The sequence below is a fragment of the Typopeltis vanoorti genome, chromosome 2, assembly GCF_054136105.1.
Source record: "Typopeltis vanoorti isolate ZY-2024b chromosome 2, IOZ_Tvanoo_1.0, whole genome shotgun sequence".
Lineage (NCBI taxonomy): Eukaryota > Metazoa > Arthropoda > Arachnida > Uropygi > Thelyphonidae > Typopeltis > Typopeltis vanoorti.
The window spans coordinates 177,498,896-177,523,985 of record NC_143550.1 but is presented as its reverse complement, the minus strand read 5'-3'; the positions used below and the strand labels follow the sequence as shown (position 1 = coordinate 177,523,985).

The 25,090-nt window shown below is 36.9% G+C and overlaps 1 protein-coding gene across 1 annotated transcript in view; it reads right to left on the bottom strand.

The window, feature by feature from the left end:
• Positions 1 to 25,090, bottom strand: part of Rme-8 (receptor mediated endocytosis 8) — a 1,025,705-nt gene that overhangs the window by 156,420 nt on the left and 844,195 nt on the right. The window contains exons 42-43 of the mRNA XM_090414028.1: positions 14,418 to 14,509; positions 11,056 to 11,161 (exon numbers count right to left, since the gene is read on the bottom strand). Coding sequence (XP_090270154.1) covers positions 11,056 to 11,161; positions 14,418 to 14,509 — 198 coding nt within the window. The remainder of the gene's footprint in view (positions 1 to 11,055; positions 11,162 to 14,417; positions 14,510 to 25,090) is intronic.

Sequence of the window (25,090 nt, the reverse complement as noted above, 5' to 3'; positions counted from 1 at the left end):
TGAGTTGTGTAGGATTTAGTCACTTAAAACTAATCCTATATAAGATGAAAATGTGGCATGCATAAATGAAACAAGCAAGAGATAATACACTTGCATGTAAATTGGCCCACTGTGAAAAGAGAAGAAACTGTAATTAGGAGTACAAACCTACACATCATCTAAAGTTCCCCACTTTTAGCCTTTTTCCATTTTTATTTTGATAATACTCCCAAAGTCATTCTTTTTATAGGCAGCTTCACATACTTATGAAGATTCATAATACTATGTGAAAAATTATCCCAAATAGCTGAGCATCACTCTGTCACATTTTCTCAGAAATTCTAATCATATTCCCTACTTAATATTCTAGATATGTATGCATGCAACTTTCTCAAATCTTGTTTGTTTCAAACCAAATGTTCATTTGTGCTATTTACATTTTGTTTTAGTTCTTTTTAGTTCTTAATTTGATATATTAGATATCACTAGATGACACTGGTGTAATGGGGAAAAAGATCTCACTGGCAATATTCCTTTCAAACAAGAAAATAGAAACTGAAACAGTCAGAAGATACAATGAATCCCAACATGAAATATTTGTGTAATTCTGGAATGGTGGCTAAGTGGTTAACACATCCACTCTTCTGCAAAAAGGCTGCAGGTTCGAATCCTGTCGTGGGCATGGATCTTTGAAAATACTAGTGGTAGTGGGCGGCTAGTAGATGGCATTGGTGTAGATGATGCAGTTCATTGTAGTTGGTTCACTGAGTGGTGAAGACAGAGAGGTGTAGAGTAGGTGCCCTCCCTCTATGAGTCTTCGGACTCCTTGGAGGTGTCACATAATAATAATAATAATAATAATTAGTCCAGTATATTTCAATTAATTATTCTACTGATATCATCAAATTCCTGCCATGTACCCTCAAGGGGTGTACAGGATATGATAGTACTACATGAAAAAAATTACATCATTACTAATTTCCTATCTATAATTTTCCTCCAAATCAGTCTGTTACTTGTCAAGAATCCAACATTATCAGATCTTATATTTCTATTGTCTAAGGCACTTTGTACCGTAACAATCCACCTATATCTTGGTCTTCCTTTGGGTCGTTTTGCTACCAACCTGGCAAAGAACACTTGTTTTGCTAATCTTTCTTCGTCCATTCTGTTTAAGTGACCATACCACCTGAGATTAGCTCTGCTAACGCATTCCTGGAAGCTGACAATGTCAATTTCTTTCCTAATATCCTCATTTTTAATATGATATTGCCATTGATGGCATCTGTTCACGCCTATAATCTTTCTCAGGACTCTCATATCTGTGGTCTCTAGTCTTTGATCAAGTGTTTTACTTCAGACCCGGATCTCAGATCCATAAGTTAAAACTGGTTTGCACACTGTCTTATATACAGCTAATTTAGTGTTCCAACTAATTTCTCTCTTATTCCATATGAATTTATTCAATTAACTTCCTATCATACCAGCTTTGCTGATTTTGCTGTCAATTTCTATATTTAATTTACCATCTTCAGTAAAAATTGTGCCTAAGTAGCTGAAATGTTTTACTTGTTCCACAGGTTCTCCATTCACAACACAATGATTCTGCCTATTTTCATTGTCTTTGTCTTTTTATTGCTGATCTTCATACCATATCTATTACAACAGTTATGCAATTTAGTCAGAGAATCTTGCAGAATTGTAGCGGATTTATTTAGAAGTATAACATCATCCGCATAAAGCAAAGAGCTGACATTAACATCTCCAATTTTGATATCATGTTTAATACCACTTTCCTTCATAATGTGATAGATATAGATAATGAATAACAGAGGGGATAATGTACATCCTTGTCTCACACCAGATTTAACATTAAACCATATTCCTGTACTTCCTTCAATTCTAACTGCTAACTTACAACTCAAATAAAGGCTAAGTATTGCTTGATATAATGCCTCATTGACACCATATAACTGTAGCGTATTGAACTGCTTCTCTCTTGATACCTTGTCATATGCCTTTTCCAAATCGGCAAAACTTAAATACAGATCTTTTGTTATATTCCCATGCTTTCTCGACTATTTGTTGTAAAGTGAAGATCTGATCCTGACAGCCTCTATTTGGCGTGAATCCAGCTTGTTCTTCACCAAGCTTTTCTTCCACAATTCTTCTCACCATTTCTCAAGTATACTTGCATAGATCTTGCCAGGAACATTCAGTAGGGAAATACCTCCGTAATTCTCACATTCAGTTTTATTTCCCTTTTTATATATGGGTACCATGAGAGCTCTACTCCAATCATTGGGAATACACCCCTCTGTCCATGCTTTCTGAACTATGCAGTGCAGCCACTGTAAGACTTTTATACCACCATACTTCAGCATTTCTGGTCGAATATCATCTACTCCTGCTGCCTTTCCACATTTCAAGTCTTTAATGGCTTTTTCTACTTTAAGTATGGATATGTATTCTGACTGCATGCTTGGTCAGTGTATTTTACCACTGTGCTGTCATCACTGCTTGTTTCATTTAGCAGTTTTTCAAAGTAATTACTCCATACTTCAAGGATATCTTTTTCTCTTGTTTTCATGTCACCTTTATCATCTCTAACTCCTTTTACAGCACTCTTTCCTCCATTCCTAAGCTTCAACAACCTCCAGAATATTTTGCCCCCTTCTTGATATTGATTTTCCATATTCTTGCCAAAGTTCTCCCATGACTTTTATTTACCTAGTTTTACACACTGTTTAGCATTCTTTCATTTGTCTCTGTATTTTCAAAGAGCACACGCTGACTTATTTGTGAGGAACTTTTGATATGCTTTCTTCTTTTCTTTCACTGCCTCTTTAACATCCTGTGTCCACCATGGAGTTCTAATTTTTCTATCCTTGCAGACAACTTCACCACATGCCTCTCTAGCTGAATCAATCAGGGCTTTCTTCAAGGCTTGCCACTGAATCTCCAAGATTTGATTCCTGTTCTGAAACTCTTTCATTTTTTCTTCAATAATCTTTGTGTATTTTAGTCTACAGTTCACATCTGAGAGCTGCTCCACTTTTATTTGCTTTAAGACTTTCTTACATTTTATTCTTTTCAATATGAAATTCAATTTTATCCTGCTCAAGACTAAATAGTGATCACATGCAATTTCAAATCCTCTGTACACTCTGGTGTCCTGCACCAGGGAGAAAATATCACTATCAATAATAACATCAATGAGACTTTTCTTATTCCTTGCCTCTTCTCATCATGTGAATTTGTGCACATTTTTATGTTGGAACATCGTGTTAGTAATAACCAGTCCATGTCCCGAGCAGAAATCCAACAGATATTTGCCATTATTTTTAGCTTTGCTCTTTTCTCCAAATTTTCCCAAAATATTTTTGTACGTCTCACAATCATTTCCTACTCTGCTATTTAGATCCCCAACAAGGACTAACTTTTCCTTTTTCATTGTGTCAGTTGCTTTTTCTAAAACCTCAAAAAATTCCTCCACTTCTACCTTAGAAGAACCTTTTGTGGGACCATAGGCACAAATAAATCTCATTGTCCAGTTCCCCATTCTCATATTTGCTCACATTACTCTACTTGAGACTGACTGCAATTCAAGAAGATTAGCCTCGTATTTTGTGTTGAATACTATGGCTACTCCTTCTTTTCCTTGATTGTCATTACCTGAATATATCATTTTGTATTTATTACTCAGAAAGTGTTTTTAAAATGATAATAAAACAAACAAGATTAAATAAATTACAAGAATATATGCTATCTTAGTGGCTAAGTAGTTTCAATGCAAGTAAATTCAAGATGCCTTACAAAATATTTCAATCAAGGCAATTTCAATCAACTTCAATCAAGGCAGAGAATATTGAAGTAAAATTAAAATAAAAGCTTTGGTATTATATTCATCTATTTTTAGTTCTATATGATGACTTAACAAAAAGTGCAATATATATGTATTTACTTCAAAGTAATAACGATTGCCACACATCTGTTTGAGTATTAATAAGAATTTGAATTTCTTCTTATCATGACATGCTGAAGATATCCAGTAAATATTTTGTAAGGCATCTTGAATTTACTTGCATGAAAGATTTAAAGATACAGTAAACCCTCAATTTAACAGACTAATAGGGACTAAGGGTTGTCTGTTAAATTGTGAATATTTTTTAAAATAAAAATATAGTGACATTATAATGCAACTTTATGAATATTATCACTGTAATAACAAAAAAATTGTTTTACACACACTTTTAGATAAGTTAATATGAAGTTCATGTTTAATGTTGAGCTGCTTGATTTAGGTAATCCTGCTTTGAAAAAACTATCTAGTTTTTTTTTGAACTTTTGAATTCTGCTGTTTTTTATAATTAACTGCCTAAAATTAAGAAAATGTATGTAATAAAACTTCTGCAGAAAGTCATGCCACACGACAAAAGAACCAATTACAGTGCGATTGGTATGATCATCTCCTAATCATTCGCTGAACATGTTTTATGAGCGGTGATTCATTTACGTCAGCTAAATTACTACAGTGTTTTTCCAACATATGATGGCCTATTTGCCAAAATTTGTTTAAAATAACAGGAAATTAATAACAAAAAATAACCTGCTAATTTAATTATAAGCAAATCTTGGTAAAAGCATCTTAAAATTAACAGGGTGTTAATTTTCAAGTGACATACGGACCGGAAATTTTGTCCGTTAAATCGAGGGTTTACTGTACTTTAATTTTTAATTTTAAATATCAATGTTATGTATAAGCGTCAGCCAGGTTGTAAAGACCTAGATTCGAATTCAGTCAAAGATGTGGAGAATCTTTATCAGGAAATTTCCTGGATAGAGTGCAAAGGATATTTAATGCTTTCTTGCACTTTTCTTTTAGTTGACAAATCTGTAGAAGAATGTAAGCTTCTTCAAAAATGAGTCTTTAGAAATTATAGTGGTTTGTTGCATCCTTGCTCTGGGTCTCAGTGCAGAGAGCACTTTTGGCAGAGGTGTATCCAGGCACCCCATCCTCCTGTTTAAAACCGGAAACAATTACGAAGAGCCCATGAATAGATATGACCAACTGCTTGTTATAGATGTCCTTCAATGATACATTACAAGAATGACAGAAGATTATGCAGTTATCAACATATGGTGGATCACCTATAATGGGAAAAATTTATTTAGTGATCGAGTTTACTTGGATGGTCACGTTTAAACTAGTGGTGGGGAACACACACTCTTGGCAACATGGCTGGAATAATGTGCTTCTCACAAAGACTTGGAATATATGGCTAGTGAGAAAGTTTTTAATAAATATAAGATCTTCTCAGATATAGGATTATAGTGGTCTTTTAATATACCATATCTACAGACTGTGTCAAACTTTTTTCATGCTGAAGAAAACAAACCAGACATTCATGTTTCAGGAATGCAAATATCTATAAATAGGCCAAATGGCAGAACAATGATCAGTGTTTATGAAAGCAATATTATGTGTTAGTGAGAAGATAACTCCTTTCTAAATTACCAGAAGTCTGACATTTACCACTTTGTTCAATATCTTACAAAGACATCTGGTCAGTTGTAGATCAATAATTGTTTGTGTTGAATATTTTCCTGGTTTTTGGAAGGCAAAAAGTAATTCACTTATACCATGAATTTGAAAAACCTCCTCAGTAGGTATTTTGATATACAGTAAAAGAGAGAATCTGATAGAAGATGGCAGAAATGTTTTATCACCTCATAATGAATGTCTTCAGGCCCTACAGAGCTGGTGTGAGGAAGATACAAAGCTCTTTTTCTTAAAGTGTTTGCAGTTGCTTTAGGTTCAGGAGTGATACCATAATATGTTAACGTGTTCCACAGGAATGCACTCATGATCATAAAATCCAGTCATGTGGAAATTATCAGATGGTGGGAAAAACCTCAAGGGCTCACTTTAGTGAGTACGGGCATGGCAAACCCGAGGTACCAGATGCTGGACCATGCCTTACTTCATGTAATATATATCTGTTATATTATTCTGTAGACTGGTTCCTCCTTTTCTTTCTTTGCTTCTTTCTCCTCTCCTTGCTCCTTCCCCCTGATGCTATTAGAGTATTCGAGGGCTAGGGGTGAGTCTTTCCTATCTTGCTAAGTCATTTCGTCTCATGCAGCCACCGAAGGAGGCAAGCTAGCCTCAATAGGTGCCGGTCCCAAGCCCGGATAAATGTAAGGGTTGATGTCAGGAAGGGCATCCAGTCGGAAAACTTCAATGCCAGCTCAAACTACGATATGAGTCAAAGAGAAAATGATAAGGGCTAGGGCATACCCCTTAAGCGACATGCAGCCACATCGCCATATAGCTGCGAGAAGTGGACGAGGGCTACCGCATCAAGGGCGGGTGCGGTTAAAGAAGCGAGCCCAGCAGGTGGAGAGGATGTTGCGAGTGGGAACACTGAATGTTGGAAGCATGACTGGAAGGGGAAGAGAGGTGGCAGACATGATGAAGAAGAGGAAGTTGGACATTTTATGTGTGCAGGAGACAAGGTGGAAGGGGGGAAAGGCAAAGGAACTGGGAGATGGATATAAATTGTTCTACTCTGGAGCGAATAACGAGGGAAGAAATGGTGTAGGAATTGTGGTCTGTGGCAGAATGAAAGGTGAAGTACTGGAAGTGGGTAGAAGGAACGACAGGATCATGCGAATGAAATTGGGTCTTGGAGAAGAGTGGGTGGTCGTATTATGTGTATATGCCCTGCAAGTTGATTGTACAGCAAAGGAGAAAGATGAGTTCTGGAACGTGTTAGATGAAGAAATGACGGAAGAATTGGAAGAAAATGAGATGGTGATTGTCGGAAGAGACTTGAACGGACACATAGGAAGACAGAATAGAGACGGTGAAAGGGTGCACAGTGGCCACGGAGTGGGAATGATGAACCAGGAAGGAGAGAGGGTTGTGGACTTTGCAGTAGCGTTTGATCTGGCAAATGTGAACTGGTTTTTCTACAAGAGGGAAGAATATTTGATAACATTTAGGAGTGGTAACAACAGTTCACAAATTGACTACATTTTGACTAGAAGAAAACAACTTAAGGTTGTGACAAATTGTAAAGTAATTCCAACAGATCAAGTAGCACAGCAACACAGATTGCTGTGCGCAGACTTTAAAATAAGATCGAAGATAAGAACCTCTGGATGCCATGGGATGAAGGCAATTAAGTGGTTTTGCTTAAAAGAGGAGAGTGTGAGGAATCGTTTTAGGGAGAGGGTGTTAGAGAGGATTTCGGATGGACTGGAAAGTGTACAAGATTGGTGGAAACATAATTCAAAAGTAATCCTGAGCTGTGCAATCGAGGAACTTGGTGAGACATCTGGAAAGATTAGAGAGCAGAAGGAGGGTTGGTGGTGGAATAATGATGTACAAGTGGCAGTGACAGCTAAGAGGAAGGCAAAGCAGAAGTGGGATGAGTCAAGAGTGGAAGAGGACAGAGAGGTGTACAGAGAGAGAAAGCAAGAAGCCAAGAGAGTTGTGGCACAGGCGAAGGCCATGGCATATCAAGATCTGTATGATCAAATAGAAACAAAGGAAGGACAGAGAAAAATTTACCAACTAGGGAAATGTAGAAATAAAGCAGCAAAGGACATCTTACATGTGAGGCAGATCAAAGAAGCTGAAGGAAGAGTATTATTAAGGGATGTGGACATAAGAAACAGATGGAAAATATACTTTGAGGGACTTTTGAATGAGGAAAATGCAAGGACTCACAGAGGAGATGGGCAGCCTTCTGAAGGGATGGTGCAGAACATCAGTAGAGTGGAAGTGACGGAGGCCATGAAGAGGATGAGGAATGGAAAATCGGTGGGCCCCGACAGAATTCCAGTGGAGGCATGGAAGGCACTGGGGGAAGAGGGAATTGACCTGCTGTGGGACCTGTTCATGAAAGTTTGCCAACAGGAAAATATACCCGAGGAATGGAGGGAGAGTACTCTTGTCCCCATCTACAAGGGTAAAGGGGATGCACAAGACTGTAAAAATTACAGAGGAATAAAGTTGATGTCCCACACAATGAAAATCCTAGAAAGGGTTCTTGATGGTAGATTGAGGAAGGAGGTGGAGATTGCAAAGGAACAATTTGGCTTCATGCCTGGTAGATCAACAGCAGATGCTATCTTTGGGTTACGGCAGATGATGGAAAAGTATCGAGAGAAACAAAGGGAGCTACATCTGGCATTTATTGATCTGGAGAAAGCATACGATAGAGTGCCAAGGCAAGAAGTCTGGAAGTGTCTGAGGGAGAAGAAGGTGCCGGAGAAATATATCAGGTTGTTGCGGGGAAATGTACAGAAATGTGACGACAAGTGTTCAGACCTGTCTGGGACAGTCAGAAAGTTTTCAAGTAACAGTTGGCTTGCATCAAGGGTCAGCATTAAGTCCGTTTCTGTTTCATATTGTGATAGGGGTGGTAACAGAGGAGGTTAGAGAAGATGCGCCTTGGACAATGTTGTATGCAGATGACATCTTGCTGTGTGCAGATTCAAGAGAAGAAGCGGGAACTAAACTGGAAAGATGGAGAAAAGTACTGGAAGAGAGAGGTATGAGACTGAGCAGAAGTAAGACAGAGTATATGTGTTGCACAGTGGGTGGCGGACAGGAGACAGATCTGGAGCTGGAAGGAAATGTCATCAAGAAGGTGAGAGACTTTAGATACTTAGGTTCAACAGTGGAAGAAGATGGAGGAGTTGAGAAGGAAGTGGGATGCAGGATACAAGCGGGTTGGAGGAACTGGAGGGAGATGGCTGAAGTGTTATGCGATAAGAGGGTGCTGATCAATCTGAAAGGCAAAATCTATAGGACAGTAGTGAGGCCAGCTATGACATATGCTATAGAAACTGTGGCCCTGAGGAAAAATAACATCAGCAGGATGGAAGTAGCAGAGATGAGAATGCTTAGGTGACCAGAAAGGATCGTCTGAGAAATGACTATGTCAGGGGAACAGTGAAAGTTATGAACTTAGGAGCGAAAATACAGGAGGCAAGGTTGAGATGGTTTGGTCATGTGATGAGGAGGGAGGACGAATATGTGGGAAGAAGGGTCATGCAGATGGATGTGCAAGGAAGGCAGAAGCATGGGCAGCCAAAGAAGAGATGGAGGGAGCTGGTAGAAGAGGACTTGAGGATGAAGAACTTGGATGTGGTGACAGCCCAAGACAGGAAGGTGTGGAGGAGACTCATTATCAACAGTGACCCCACTTAAGTGGGAGAAGCTGCAGAAGAAGAAGATCAGAGGGTGGGAAAGACAAACATGGGTGTGTCACTTTTGATATTTTGTTCACTGCCACTTTCTCAGCATAAAAGGCAGGTGTCATGGAGGCTATCTTCCTTTCTGCATTCTGATATGAGATATTTTGTTTTGTCTATCTTTTGTATTTCTGTTTCATTCTTCCACTTTTGGTATGCTCAGGAATAGGCTGGCTGGTTAACACATTTATGTCTCTTTACTGAGCAAGATTTATTTACATGCTCTTTACTATAATATCAGGCATAGAATGAGCATATTTCTGATATGTAGTACATCTTAGTAGATTAGGAAAGTTGAAGTGTCCTTCAAAACATCTACCATTCAAAATATCTGCATCCTGCATTCTCTAAAAACAGTATAATTATTATTTTTTTATTTTATTATTATTCGGGCCTCCACATGGAGTCAAAAGACTCATCATGGGAGGTCCTTAGAAAACACAAAGTCTATCATCCCACTCCTAGACTGCTCTTGCTCTCACCACTCTCTCAGGCAATGCATTCCATGGTTCAACCACCCTCCATGTAAAAAAAACCACTCCTCACCCTCTTGCTCACAGCTTCCTTTCATAACTTCCAGGGATGGCCCCTTGTCATCACTCCTTCCCACCGTTCCACCAAGCGAAGGAATTCCCCAATGTCAACCCTGTAACTGCCTCTCAACAGTTTAAAAGTCTCAATCATATCACCTCTCCTTCTTCTATCCACCAAACTCTGCAGTCCACATTTGCTTAGTTGATCCTTGTAACTGACATTGTACAGTCCTGAAACCATCTTTGTTATCTGCCTCTGTACCCTTTCCACAGTTAATTTATCTCCTTCAAATCCTGGGGACCAAATTTGAGAACAATAGTCTAAGTGTGGTCTGATCAGGGTCTTATACAATGGAATAACACTTATCTCTGCAGGTCAGCATCCTTCTCAGTATTGCAGCAATCCTGTGAGTTACCTTCACCACTTCTGCAATATGCTCCTTGAATTTCAGTTTTCTATCAATTGTCACTCCCAGATCTTGTTTCCCCTACTTCCTCCAGTATAGCTCCTCCAATCAAGTATGCATCCTCCCATCGATGGATCTCAAGATTCATGATGAAGTTACCTCAGCTACAATGGTCTTCGAAATCATGTGATAGAAATTAACCCGAAATCTCTGAACTTTTTAACCCATCAAAAAATAATGTAACAGACAGTAGATATTATTAGTTCCATGAAATATATTTCAAACAAAAATACTTCGTCTATTATCCATGTAATCTCTTATTAGAGGTAATATATATATAATATATACACACACACACACAGACACACACACACACACACACACACACACACACACACACACACACACACACACACATACATAAAAATAAAGCTGATTGCATAATTTATTTACATTTATGCATGTAATGATTTATATCCACGAGTTCTTCACATAATTTATAGAAACACAGAAATGCCACTAACAAAATATTCAAAAATGAATATGACATTTCCTTGGAACATGTAGATGCCTCTGCTTAGCTTCCATTCATATGCTTGTATTCTCAAGCTGGTTTGCCTTTTTGTAAGAGGAAAAATTATATTTCCAAGGCAAATATCCTTGTTATACATCTCAGACCAGTTAATTTGGTTCTGCCTCTAAAAGGGGCTAAAAGAATCTTCATTTATTAACAAGCTTTGAGCCAAGATCTTACCAAATAAGTGATACATCAAACCATTTCTTTACACTGTCAGAGACAGAAATTATTTCATTTTTCCAGAAAGTATTAACATAAGCTAATAAATATTCAAACTGATATAACTTACTAGCAGAATAGTGAAAAGAATGCAAAATTAATAATAAGTAGACTAAAACTTCTGATGCAGCAATATCATTTACACATTCCTGATTTCCTGTCACTCCTGCAATCACCTAAAGAAGGGAAAAAATAGTACATTAAATTTAAAGAGAACAGATTATTTTCACGGATAAATATATAAATATATTTATTTATTTATTATATTATTATATATATGAGATGTGACCAAATACTTCCAGATTGTATTCTGTACTCTAAGATGAAAACATTTAGGTACAGTTAGAGATTAACAACAATAACTAATAATAAAATAGAACAATTATAACAATATACTGTAATAAAAGTTATGTGAATGGAATCTTAGCAACTGCAACATACAATTGTTTTTTATTTTCCTTATGCTGAGAAAGTTCACCTTTTCACTTAAAGTTAGCACCGTCACTTAAAGTAAGCAGCTTCTCTTTGGCATATGTGAATTGCCAGCATCACAACTCTTGCACTTTGGGAGCCATTATTAAGTAAAATAAGGGTTACTTGAACATAAGCACTGCAATACCATGACAGTCGATCTCATAACTGATACAGTTATTAAGTGACTAACAGGTGGGAAGTGTATACTGAACTTTTATATTTCAATTGGAGGTGAGTTAGCTGATATCATATTGAGGGACTGAGGATTTTTTTCCTTTATATATATATATATATATATATATATATATATATATATTGATCCCACAAAAGGTTATTTTGTAAACCTATAGTACATTTTATACCGTGGGTGGGCGAAGGATTTTTATCAATTTATATGTTATTTTTTATTTATTTTTTAACACAGTCTGGAACCCATGCTCTAGAGACTGAACATGGAACTTTTTCAAGCCACTTCAGGCCTACAATAAGAATGTCATTACCTGGTAGTCATACAAGGTGATGACATCCATCTTCTACCTAAAGACAATCACAAGCATCCCTGCTCATGGTGGGATTTGAACCCGCTGCCTGTCAGTTGGACAGGCTGAGAGTTCTGCCCAGGATATGGATCACAACATTGTGATCCATACATGTAAAACAACAGAGAGAGACAGATTACATCCTCATCCTTATTTGACATCAACCCATCTTCCTGTGCCTCCTTCAATTCTTACTGCTCATATCTTAAATATATACTGTGTATAGGTTGGTACAATATCCCATTTACATTGCATAACCGTAGTGTTTGAACAGCTTTTTTCTCGGAACTTTGTTATACACCTTTTCCAGATCTAGACAACTTCAGTACAGATTCTTGTTACATTCTCATGATTTCTCAACTCTCTCTTAAAGTGAAAATGTTATCCCAACAACTCCTATCTGCCCTAAATTAAGCCTGACTTCTCCAAGTTTCTCAACAATAATTTTTCTTAGCCTCAAGTATACTTGCCTAAATCTTAAATGGAACTCAAGGGTAATTCCTCTGTAATTTATTATTATTACGTGACACCTCTAAGGAGTCCAAAGACTCATTGAGGGAGGGCACCCACTCTACAACTCTCCGTGTCCACCGTTCAGATACAACTGCATCATCTACTGCCCAACACCACTAAGATTTGTCCACAGACAATCACAAACATCCATGTCCACAGTGAGATATGAACCCACAGCCCTTTTGGTTGAAGAGCGGATACGCTAACCACTTGGCCAACCAGGCTGGCTTTGCAATTTGCACATTGTTTTATTTCCATAATAAGTTTAGTTTAATCCTTTATCCAAGTGTGAGCAAACACAGTTTGTGCCTGAAAGTATCTTCAGGACTGAGCTAAGGTTGCAACACCAAGGCAACTCATGGCAAAGGTGGAGAAAGCAATTATCACTCCTATCTCAGTATCTCCCATAATGCAAAGCACATCGCCTTGCAGATATGCGTTGATAGCTTTCTCCAACCTTTGCAACGAGTTGCCTTGGTGTTGCACCACCTTAGCTCAGTCCTGAAGATACTTTCAGGCGCAAACTTTGTTTGCTCACACTTGGATAAAGGATTAAACTAAACTTATTATAGTCTAACCAAGTGAAAAATAAACTCTCAACGTCTTTCTCTGAATCCGGAGTAATTTAATAATAAGATTGTACACCTTTTGGCCACTCCTACAGGTGGGGATGACCTCTCATTGCTTCTGCCTTGGTATCTCCACTACTGAGCCTGGCTCCCACTGACGAGACCTCAATAAAGGTCGAAACTGGACTGGGCAGTGGTCCTTGCCTTAATGCATAGCATTACACATATCTGCAAGGAGATATGCTTTGCATTATGGGAGATACTGAGATAGGAGTGATGATAGCTTTCTCCACCTTTGCCACGAGTTGCACCACCTTAACTCAGTCGTGAAGATACTTTCAGGTGCAAACTTTGTTTGCTCACACTTGGATAAAGGATTAAACTAAACTTATTATAGTCTAACCAAGTGAAAAATAAACTCAATGTTTTATTTCCCTTTTTCATGTTGGAAGTTTTTTTCACTTGATTATACTATAAATTAAAGATGCCAAAAATTATATTCTCGGTTTCACCCTTTATCCAAATGTAAGCAAACAAAGTTTATGAGTGAAGTAACTTCACGATTGGGTTACTTGTATATATAGACTAATGACTTCGCATCATTTACCTTAGTATCCCATAATGCAAAGCACATATCCTTAAGAACAAGCATAATTCTATGCATTATGAGAATTGCCATTACCCAGACTGGTTTTGACCTTTATCGAGGTCTCATCAATGGGAGCAAGATCTAGAAGTGACAGCAAGGTTGAAGTAATGCAGAAGTCATATTTCCATATACAAGTAGTCAAAACATGTCACACCTTACTACTAAAATACTGTGGATTAGAGATTGATGTTGAACGTTTTTTGTTCACTTGGTTATACTATAAATTAAAGATGCCAAAAAATTATATTCTTGGTTTCATCCTTTATCCAAGTGTAAGCAAACAAAGTTTGCATGTGAAATAACTTCACAACTGGGCTGCTTGTATATAGAAGCTAATGACTTCTAATGACTACTAAGGCAATTGATATGAAGTCATTAGCCTCTATATATACGAGCAGCCCGGTCGTGGAGTTACATTTCATCTTGAAACTCACCAAAAATTTCACCACCTCCTCTTTCATTCAATCTACTTCTGTTCTTTGGAACAGCCTCCCCCATTATGTGATTTCCCAAATGATGTAACCTCCAGCTGCTCCAACAAAATGTTGAAAGCCCCCCAGTACATATATAATAATATAAATAAAATTTATAAGATATCCAAAATATAAGGTAAATATTAGTTGTTTTTTTTAATAAAGCTGAAAAAAAATAATGATCAACAGCAATCATTTTCATGTTAAAAACTTACATCAATTGCCATAGCTTGTACTTTGTTACACCCATCCAACCGCAGAAGACTAAAGAGCAATTTGAAGTGTCCAATGCACTGTATTTCTACTCCTATAAAAAATTTTTAAATGGATAATCATAAAAACTAATCCTATATTTACAAAAACACCACATTATGCATATACCAGAAAATAAATCATATATTATAATTTTTTTTTTTAAATGTAAATTCTACATATGAATAATTATAAACTTAATCACTTTTTTAGCACTGTATGGGCGAAATAAGGATCATATAATTGTATTCCACTACTCCAGAGAAAAAGCAATGACATTTTTTAGCCATTTTAGCCCTCACTAGTAGATATTAGGTCTCACACCAGGTAACAAAAATAATTTAACTCCTAAAGTTATCCACAAACATTCATGTCACAGAGGGAGTTGAATCTACATGTCGATTCAAGACCAGGTGTGGTACTCAGCCAACTTGGGCTGGCAATATGCAGCTTTTTGAGTTAAGAATGTTTATTACCTAAGAGTGTATATTAGGTTCATACAAAAGATCAGTGTGCTGATAGCTACTTTACCTAGAAATATCTTTTTATATTAGACAATAAATCTAAAGGATATAAATCAAGTTTTAAGAAAAAGAAAGATTTCTGTTTTATGCCAGTTATATTCAAGACATTACAGCAAGTGATTTCAGACACTATTATTTTAAATTAAAACTTCAAACATAATTGATTCTTATAAATAAAGAACATTTATTCTATTTATTTCGATAAACAAATCTGTTAGATTATGTATATTCATATGAACAACAATTATCATTATTACTATTGTATGGGCACCTCCATGGAGTCCAAAGACTCATCACAGGAGATCCAAACCTTCCACACAATCTGTCATACCTATTAACAGACTAAGTGCCAATAACTGTCTCTGGAAACCCGTTCTATTCATTCACAACTATCCTAATGAAAAAATCTAGTTCTCACACCCTTACTAACCAGAATCTTGCCCAACTTCCAAAGATGACCTCTTGTTCTGCTACTTCTTGCCAAGTGTGAAAGATTTCTCCTGCATCGATCTTATAAAACTCCAAGTACTGTAAATGTTTCTATCACATTTCCATTTTGTTGCCTATCAACCAGCTTCTGCAGGCTAAAACCTCCTCTATCTATCCTCAGAGAGAACGTTCCACAGGCAACTCACCATCTTGGTTGCTTGCTTGCTTCTCAATCCTTTCCAGCATTTTCTCATTCCCAAGAAACCCACCAGGAAATCAGACCTGAGATATAAAACATATCAAGGAAGAAGGTGAAAAAACTTCCTTATTTCCACTTGTTAGTCTGTTCTTCTTCAACAGCCGAGTAATCTTATGAACAACCTTAGCAATATGTCCTCTAAATTAACTCTCAGTTTACTATGCCCCTAAATCCTTAGCTTCATCTATCTTCCGGAGTACAGTTCCATCCAGTGGCGGCCCATACATAAGCATTGCGACACTGCAGCACCCCCCCCAAGGAAAAAAATGAAAATTTTAAATTTTGTTTGTGTTTATAAATAATAACAATGCTGACAACATTATATAAATGCAATACAACATGTTAAAGGTTACAGCTTATGTTTTGACAGTGATTGAATAGTTAATAATTGGAATTGTTCGATTAACGCTTTAGATTATGAAACAAATATACTGCGATACAGTGTTGATATTATGACGTTCAACAAATCGCAGTCAGACTCGCTGATATTCGCTTGCGCTTGTGATTGCATGTTACAAGTCATTCCAATACAGCTAGTTTGAGCAGTGTATCACATGCTTGTGCACGTCATTTCTGTGAGATAAAACTTTTATTGATGGTGCGTGTTTGTGGTGAGGGCGAACTATTTTTTGCACATCTTATTTTATTTTGTTAAAATAACATATAATTATTTATTTCTTATAGATACAAGGCTGAATTATGATGAGTGTCACTGTTGAAAATATGAAAAGAATTATATTATTCAATTATCGTTATATGAAACAAATACAATGCGATCTAACGCAGTGTCAGAATTATTGCGTTCGGGTCAATGCAGCCACCTCGCCGATATCTGTTTGTTCTTGTGATTGTGCATTACAAGCCATTCTGACACTGCCTGTTTGGGCAGTGCATCGTATGCTTGTGCGTTACTTTTGTGAGATATGAAACTTTTATTATTGGTGTTCGTGGTGAGGGTGAAATATTTTTAATAAAGAAATTTTTTAATATGTAAATTTATTTATTAATAAATTGGTAACTGATTAGGAAAAAACTTATTTTTATTTATTTTTTTATTTTGTATATGCAGCACCCCCACTTAAAATTTTCACTGGCCGCCACTGGTTCCATCCATGTGGTAGACAGCTTGAAATTTATTTATCCCAGAAAGCATAATTTACATTTCTCCACAATAAACAGGCACCCATTATCTTTTGCCCATACTGAAATCCTATTTCAATCATTATGACCTAATAGAATATCATATTCTTATCCACCCATTCCTGAATTCTCTTTTTGACCAATTTTTCCAGCATCTTATCACCACTCCCAAGATGTTGGCCTATAATTTGCTATTGCAGTCTTAAAACCTTCCTAATACAAGGGAATTATTTTTCCCATGCACATTCCTGCAAAAAGCAGGCTGATATTCCATTATAAACCCACTCATATTTATAAATTTAGGGACATAAAAACACACGTGTTGAACAGATTATTTTATTAATTACTAATAAAATAAAACTTGACATTTCGACCGCTGTATCGAGGTCATCATCGGAAGAATACAAGTGTATAAGGAACCAAGCTTCATGCTCTAGCCCTGTATACTGGTAAACGAAATCTACATAGTTAATTAATCCTTTTCCCTAGCCTGACATCTAGTGATAAAAAAAAAAAAAAAAAAAAAATACAACTACAATAAACTGCTGAAGTCCTCATGTATTAATATTCTTCTGGATTTGTACAGTTCTGATTGTTATAATATGATTTCCTTCAGTTGTTGTTGAATGTTAAAAACATTTCACCAGGTTGTCTTCTTGTAGTGAGATTTTTCTATGGCTAGTTTAGGTTGTTATACAGGTTGTAGATGGGTCCTCCACATTCTTGGAATGGTTAGGCCATCATTTTTGTTGAGATTTGGATTGTGTTTGAGCATTTCACGAGTTTAAATTTTCTCTCAAATCAGGTTTTGGTGCGGTGCAGGGACTTGGTATTTTTCCAATCAATTCTGTGGTATGTTTGGAATGCATGGTCAAAAAGGTTGGTTTTTCCAAAATGTAGGTATTTAATGTGTCGTTTGTGTTCGTCTTGTCTGATTGGGATAGTTTGCCCTGTTTCTCCTATGTATGGTATGTTACATGTGCATTGTATTTTGTATACCCCAGGGTGGGCTAGGTGCAGAAGAGGATCTTTAGAAGAACTGAGTAGGTCTCTTAACTTATCTGAGGGTTTAAAGGTGGTTTTGATGTTGTATTTGCATAGTGTTCTGTCTATTTTTTCAGAAATGCCTCTAACATAAGGAATGGCAAAAGCATTCCTGAAATCTTTTTTGTTCTTACTGGTATCTTTGTGGAGGATCTTTTGAATAGTTTTTTTACTGTATCCATTTTTTTTATAAAAGTCGGGTTGATGATCTTGTATTCCTGGTTTGGAGCTTGTTCATTAGAACAAATAGTTAGAGCTCTATGTTTAAGGGTGCTTGTGCCATCAAGTTTTTGTGTATGTATTGGCCTGTGTGTGTAGGTTTGCAGTAAACTGAGAAGGAGAGACAGCCAGAGGGAATATGTGTGACAAGTGTGTCAAGGTAAGGAAGAGAGTTGTTTTTTTCCATTTCAATGGTGAATTGGATACGTTTGTGTTGATTGTTTAGGTGGCTAAGGAATGTATTTAGAGCTTCACGGCCGTGGGGCCAAATGGCGAAAATATTGTCGACGTATCTGAGCCAAATTTTGGGCTTTAGACATACTGTCTCTAGAGCACGTTGCTCAAAGTCTTCCATATAAAAGATAGCTATTGGGGGAAAAAGTGGTGAGCCCATGGCTGAACCTTCTATTTGAAGGTAAAAATTGTTTTTCCGTACGAAATATCCGGAACGGAGTATGTGGGGGAAGTTATGTCAAAGCTGACTAATAAATCTTGGTCATTGAGTGCAATGTTTTTAATTTTATTAATGAAATGTTGTGTATTTTTTTTATGTAGGAAGGGGACTGACCTACCAATTCCTTGAGTGTGGCTGCTAATTTTTTGGCTAAGTGATAATTTGGGCTGTCAATTCCTTCAAGAACGAGGCACACCACTACGTCAACAATTGAACGTAGTGGTGTGCCTCGTTTGTGTATTTTTGGCAGGCAATAAATTCTGTGTGCATGGGCATAATGAGGTATTAATTTTTTTTTTCTTGTTTCTTCGGGCCATGTGCAGACAGATTTGATTAATTCAGTTGTTTTCTTTTTGTTACGTTTTGTGGGCTTGTAGTTTACCATTTGATAGGTGTTGCAGTCCGATATCAAGTTTGTTCACTGACCTCGGAGCAATGCCGTAGTTCAAACCTTTCTTTAGCAGTGAGAGTTCACCTTGGGTGAGATTGTGATTTGATTGGTTGATAACCAAGCTGTGGTCCAAAGGTGGTTGGTTGCTCCTAACTTCGTTTGTGGGTGATTCGCTGCTCCTTATGATGTCGGTTTGTGATTGGCTGTTCCTTTCGTTATGTGCCTCATGGATTTGTTCTCATAACAAGGCTTTTTCCAACCGGGCATAAATACGGAGCGCTTTGGCTGATTTAAACTTCTTTAGTTTAATGTAGTTGGGTATTACATTATACCTAATATAATACTGTAATACAACCAACCATAATACTGAAAGAAGAAGTTTAAATCAGCCAAAGCGCTCCGTATTTTTGTCCGGTTGGAAAAAGCCTTGTTACAAGAACAAATCCACGAAGAACGTAAAAACCTAGCATCCACCCAAGCCAAAGTTCTACAACTTAAATTAGAACTATCCGACTATGTTATTCCAGAAATTTGGGAGATTTTAGACAGGATCACAGACAACTCGGCCAAGCACTTATTACTGAAAAACAAACAAAAATTAGTAATGAATTTTCAAGCCCTACAACAACAGAAAAGCACAAGACCATCAGGACACCATAACGAAAGGAACAGCCAATCACAAACTGACATCATAAGGAGCAGCCAATCACCCACAAACGAAGTTAGGAGCAACCAACCACCATTGGACTACAGCTTGGTTATCAATCAATCAAACCACAATCTCACCCAAGGTGAACTCTCACTGCTAAACAAAGGTTTGAACTACGCCATTGCTCCGAGGTCAGTGAACAAACTTGATATCGTTTATCATATCGAGAGAGATTTAAAATCCCTCCCCTCCAATTTGGCTGATAAAATACGAATGGAAACATCATGTATACTAAATTCAAACAAAAAACTAAGCACTAACTTAAACAAAACCGAAAATCTAACCCTTAAATCCTTCAAAAATAACCATGACATTAAAATCACGAAAGCAGATATAGGCACTTTTAGACCGTACAACATACATTGAAGAAATGAAACATTTTATATCGGACCACAATACCTACCAAATGGTAAACTACAACCCCACAAAATGTAACAAAAAGAAAACAACTGAATTAATCAAATCCTTCCACACATGGCCCAAAGAAACAAAAAAAAAAAAAAAAAAAAAACTTATCCCTCATTATGCCCGTGCACACAGAATTTATGGCCTGCCAAAAATACACAAACCAGGCACACCACTACGTCCGATTGTTGAAGGAATTGACAGCCCAAATTATCTCTTAGCCAAAAAATTAGCGGCCACACTCAAGGAATTGGTAGGTCAGTCCCCTTCCTACATAAAAAATACACATTTCATTAATAAAATTAAAAACATTACACTCAATGACCAAAATTTATTAGTCAGCTTTGACATAACTTCTCATTTCACCAATGTCCCAATCAATGACATATCTTGCTCTTACAGAACATATTTCCACACGACATCACGGCCCTCTTTGCCCACGTACTCCGCTCCGGATATTTCGTGTGGCAAAATAATTTTTACCTTCAAAAAGAGGGTACAGCCATGGGCTCACCACTTTTCCCCCCAATAGCTAATTTTTATATGGAAGACTTTGAGCAACGTACTCTAGAGACAGCATGTCTAAAGCCCAAAATTTGGCTCAGATACGTCGACAATATTTTTGCCATTTGGCCCCACGGCTGCGAAGCTCTAAATACATTCCTTAGCCACCTAAACAAACAACACAAACATATCCAATTCACCATTGAAATGGAAAAAAACAACTCTCTTCCATTCCTTGACACACTTGTCACACATATTCCCTCTGGCTGTCTCTCCTTCTCAGTTTTTTACCGCAAACCTACACACACAGACCAATACATACACAAAAATTCTTACCACCACCACCACCCAACACAAAAACTAGGTGTCATAAGCACCCTTAAACATAGAGCTCTAACTATTTGTTCTAATGAACAAGCTCTAAACCAGGAATACAAGATCATCAAACAAATTTTTATAAAAAATGGATACAGTAAAAAAACTATTCACAAGATCCTCCACAAAGATACCAATAAGAACAAAAAAAAAGATTTCAGGAATGCTATTGCCATTCCTTATGTCAGAGGCATTTCTAAAAAAATAGACAGAACACTACGCAAATACAACATCAAAACCACCTTTAAACCCCCGAATAAGTTAAGAGACCTACTCAGTTCTTCTAAAGATCCTCTTCCACACCTAGCCCACCCAGGGGTATACAAAATACAATGCACATGTAACATACCATACATAGGGGAAACAGGGCGAACTATCCCAATCAGACAAGACGAACACAAACGACACATTAAATACCTCCATTTTGGAAAAACCGGCCTTTCTGACAATGCACTCAAAACATACCACAGAACTGATTGGAAAAATACCAAGTCCTGCACCGCACCAAAACCTGATTTGAGAGAAAATTTAAAGTCATGTGAAATGCTCAAACACAACCCAAATCTCAACAAAAATGATGGCCTAACCATTCCAAGAATGTGGAGGACCCATCTAGCCATAGAAAAATCTCATTACAAGAAGACAACCTGGTGAAGTGTTTGTAACTTTCAACAGCAACTGAAGGAAATCATTATAACAATCAGAACTGTACAAATCCAGAAGAATATTAACCTCCCTACGGGCCGATGTGGATGAAATAGTGACATCAAACTGCACTTCATATCCATGTTATTTAATGGGTGTTAGAGCTTCATATCGAGATTTAGCTGAACGTCTATGGACGTCGTGGCCGTTTGGGGAGGGGGGGTTAATACATGAGGACTTCAGCAGTTTACTGTAGTTGTATTTTTTATATTTTTATTTAAATTTTTTTATTTATTTTTGATATTTTTATTTTAATTAATTAATTAATTATTATATTTATTTATTTATTTATTATTTTTTTTATCACTAGCGGTCAGGCTAGGGAAAAGGATTAATTAACTACGTAGATTTAGTTTACCGGTATACAGGGCTAGAGCATGTAGCTTGGTTCCTTATACACTTGTATCATTCCGATGATGACCTCAATACAGGGGTCGAAATGTCAAGTTTTATTTTATTAGTAATTAATAAAATAATCTGTTCAACATGTGTGTTTTTGTGTCCCTAAATTTATAAATATGAATGCTGATCACTGCGTAACCTTAAAAGAAAGAATTATAATCCCACAGCTATATTTACAATGATATTCTGCGATATCCTAAGAACCTCCAATTCATTCACATCTGTTCCCACATAAGTACGTCACATATCTCACAGCATTAACTTCACAACTGTATAAGATACTCTTGCAAAATGGTCTCTCAGTAACGCAATTATTTTATCTGCTTGTCACCTAATGACCATCCATCAACACTGATTAAGGTTATTCTTCCATAGTGATTCTTCCTCTTACCTGCCACAAAGTGAAAGAATGCATTGGGATTACCTATAGTCATCATCATCAAATTCCTGCCATGTACCCTCAAGGGGTGTACAGGATATGACAGTACTGCATGAAAAATTTACATCATTACTAACTTCCTATCTACAATTTTCCTCCAAATCAGTCTGTTACTTGTCAAGACTCCAACATTATCAGATCTTATATTTCTATCGTGTAAGGCACTTTGTACCGTATCAATCCACCTATATCTTGGTCTTCCTCTGGGTCGTTTTCCTGCCAACCTGGCAGAGAACACTTGTTTTGCTAATCTTTCCTCTCCCATTCTATTTAAGTGACCATACCACCTGAGATTAGCTCTGCTAACGCATTCCTGGATGCTGACAATGTCAAGTTCTTTCCTAATATCCTCATTTTTAATATGATATTGCCATTGATGCCATCTGTTCACGCCTCTAATCTTTCTCAGGACTCTCATATCTGCGGTCTCTAGTCTTCGGTCAAGTGTTTTACTTCTGACCCAGCTCTCAGATCCATAAGTTAAGACGGGTTTGAACATTGTCTTGTATACAGCTAATTTAGTGTTCCGACTAATTTCTCTCTTATTCCATATGAATTTATTCAATTGACTTCCCACCATACCAGCTTTGCTGATTCTGTTGTCTATTTCTATATTTAATTTACCATCTTCAGTAAAAATCGTGCCTAAGTAACTGAAATGTTTTACTTGTTCCACAGGTTCTCCATTCACAACACAGTTGTCATTTTCAATGATTCTGCCTATTTTCATTGTCTTTGTCTTTTTATTGCTGACCTTCATACCATATCTATTACAACAGCTATTCAATTTAGTCAGAGAATCTTGCAGACTTGTAGCGGATTTATTTAGAAGTATAACATCATCCGCATAAAGCAAAGAGCTGACATTAACATCTCCAATTTTGATATCTGGTTTAATACCACTTTACTTCATAATGTGATCCATATAGATAATGAATAACAGAGGGGATAATGTACATCCTTGTCTCACACCAGATTTAACATTAAACCATCTTCCTGTACTTCCTTCAATTCTAACTGCTGACTTACAACTCAAATAAAGACTAAGTATTGCTTGATATAATGCCCCATTGACACCATATAACTGCAGCGTATTGAATAGCTTCTCTCTTGGCACCTTGTCATATGCCTTTTCCAAATCGACAAAACTTAAATACAGATCTTTGTTATATTCCCATGCTTTCTCGACTATTTGTCGTAAAGTGAAGATCTGATTCTGACAGCCTCTATTTGGCCTGAATCCAGCCTGTTCTTCACCAAGCTTTTCTTCCACAATTCTTCTCAACCGTTTCTCAAGTATACTTGCATAGATCTTGCCAGGAACACTCAGTAGGGAAATACCTCTGTAATTCTCACATGCAGTTTTATTTCCCTTTTTATATATGGGTACTATGAGAGCTCTACTCCAATCATCGGGAATTCGTCAGTCAGTCCAGGCTTTCTGAACTATGCAGTGCAGCCACTGTAAGACTTTTATACCACCATACTTCAGCATTTCTGGTCGAATATCATCTACTCCTGCTGCCTTTCCACATTTCAAGCCTTTGATGGCTTTTTCTACTTCAAGTATGGATATGTATTCCTGACTGCATGCATGGTCAGTGTTTTTTATCACTGTGCTGTCATCACTGCTTGTTTCATTTAGCAGTTTTTCAAAGTAATTACTCCATACTTCAAGGATATCTTTTTCTCCTGTTTTCATATCATCTTTATCATCTCTAACTCCTTTTACAGCACTCTTTCCTCCATTCCTAAGCTTCTTCAACAACCTCCAGAATATTTTGCCACCTTCTTGATATTTATTTTCTATATTCTTGCCAAAGTCCTCCCATGACTTTTGTTTAGCTAGTTTTACACACTGTTTAGCTTTCTTACATTTGTCTCTGTATTCTGTAAGAGTAAAAGCTGACTTATTTGCCAGGAACTTTTGATATGCTTTCTTCTTTTCCTTCACTGCCTCTTTAACTTCCTGTGTCCACCAGGGAGTTCTGATTTTTTTATCCTTGCACACAACCTCACCACATGCCTCTCTTTCAGAATCAATCAATGTTTTCTTCAGAGTTTGCCACTGAATCGCCAACGTTTGATTCCTGTTCTCAAACTCTTTTATTTTATTTTCAATAATCTTTCTGTATTTTAGTCTACAGTTCACATCTGAGAGCTGCTCAACTTTTATTCGCTTTAAAACTTTCTTACATGTTATTCTTTTCAATATGAAATTCTATTTTATCCTGCTCAAGACTAAATAGTGATCACTTCCAATTTCAAATCCACTGTACACTCTGTTATCCTGCACCAGGGAGAAAACATCACTATCAACAATAACATAGTCAATGAGACTTTTCATATTCCTAGCCTCTTCTCTCCATGTGAATTTGTGCACATTTTTATGTTGGAACATGGTGTTAGTAATGACCAGTCCATGTCCTGAGCAGAAATCCAACAGATATTTGCCATTATTATTAGCTTTGCTCTTTTCTCCAAATTTTCCCAAAATATTTTTATATGCTTCACAATCATTTCCTACTCTGCTATTTAGATCCCCAACAAGGACAAACTTTTCCTTTTTCATTGTGTCAGTTGCTTTTTCTAAAGCGTCAAAAAAAAATCCTCCACTTCTACCTTAGTAGAACCTTC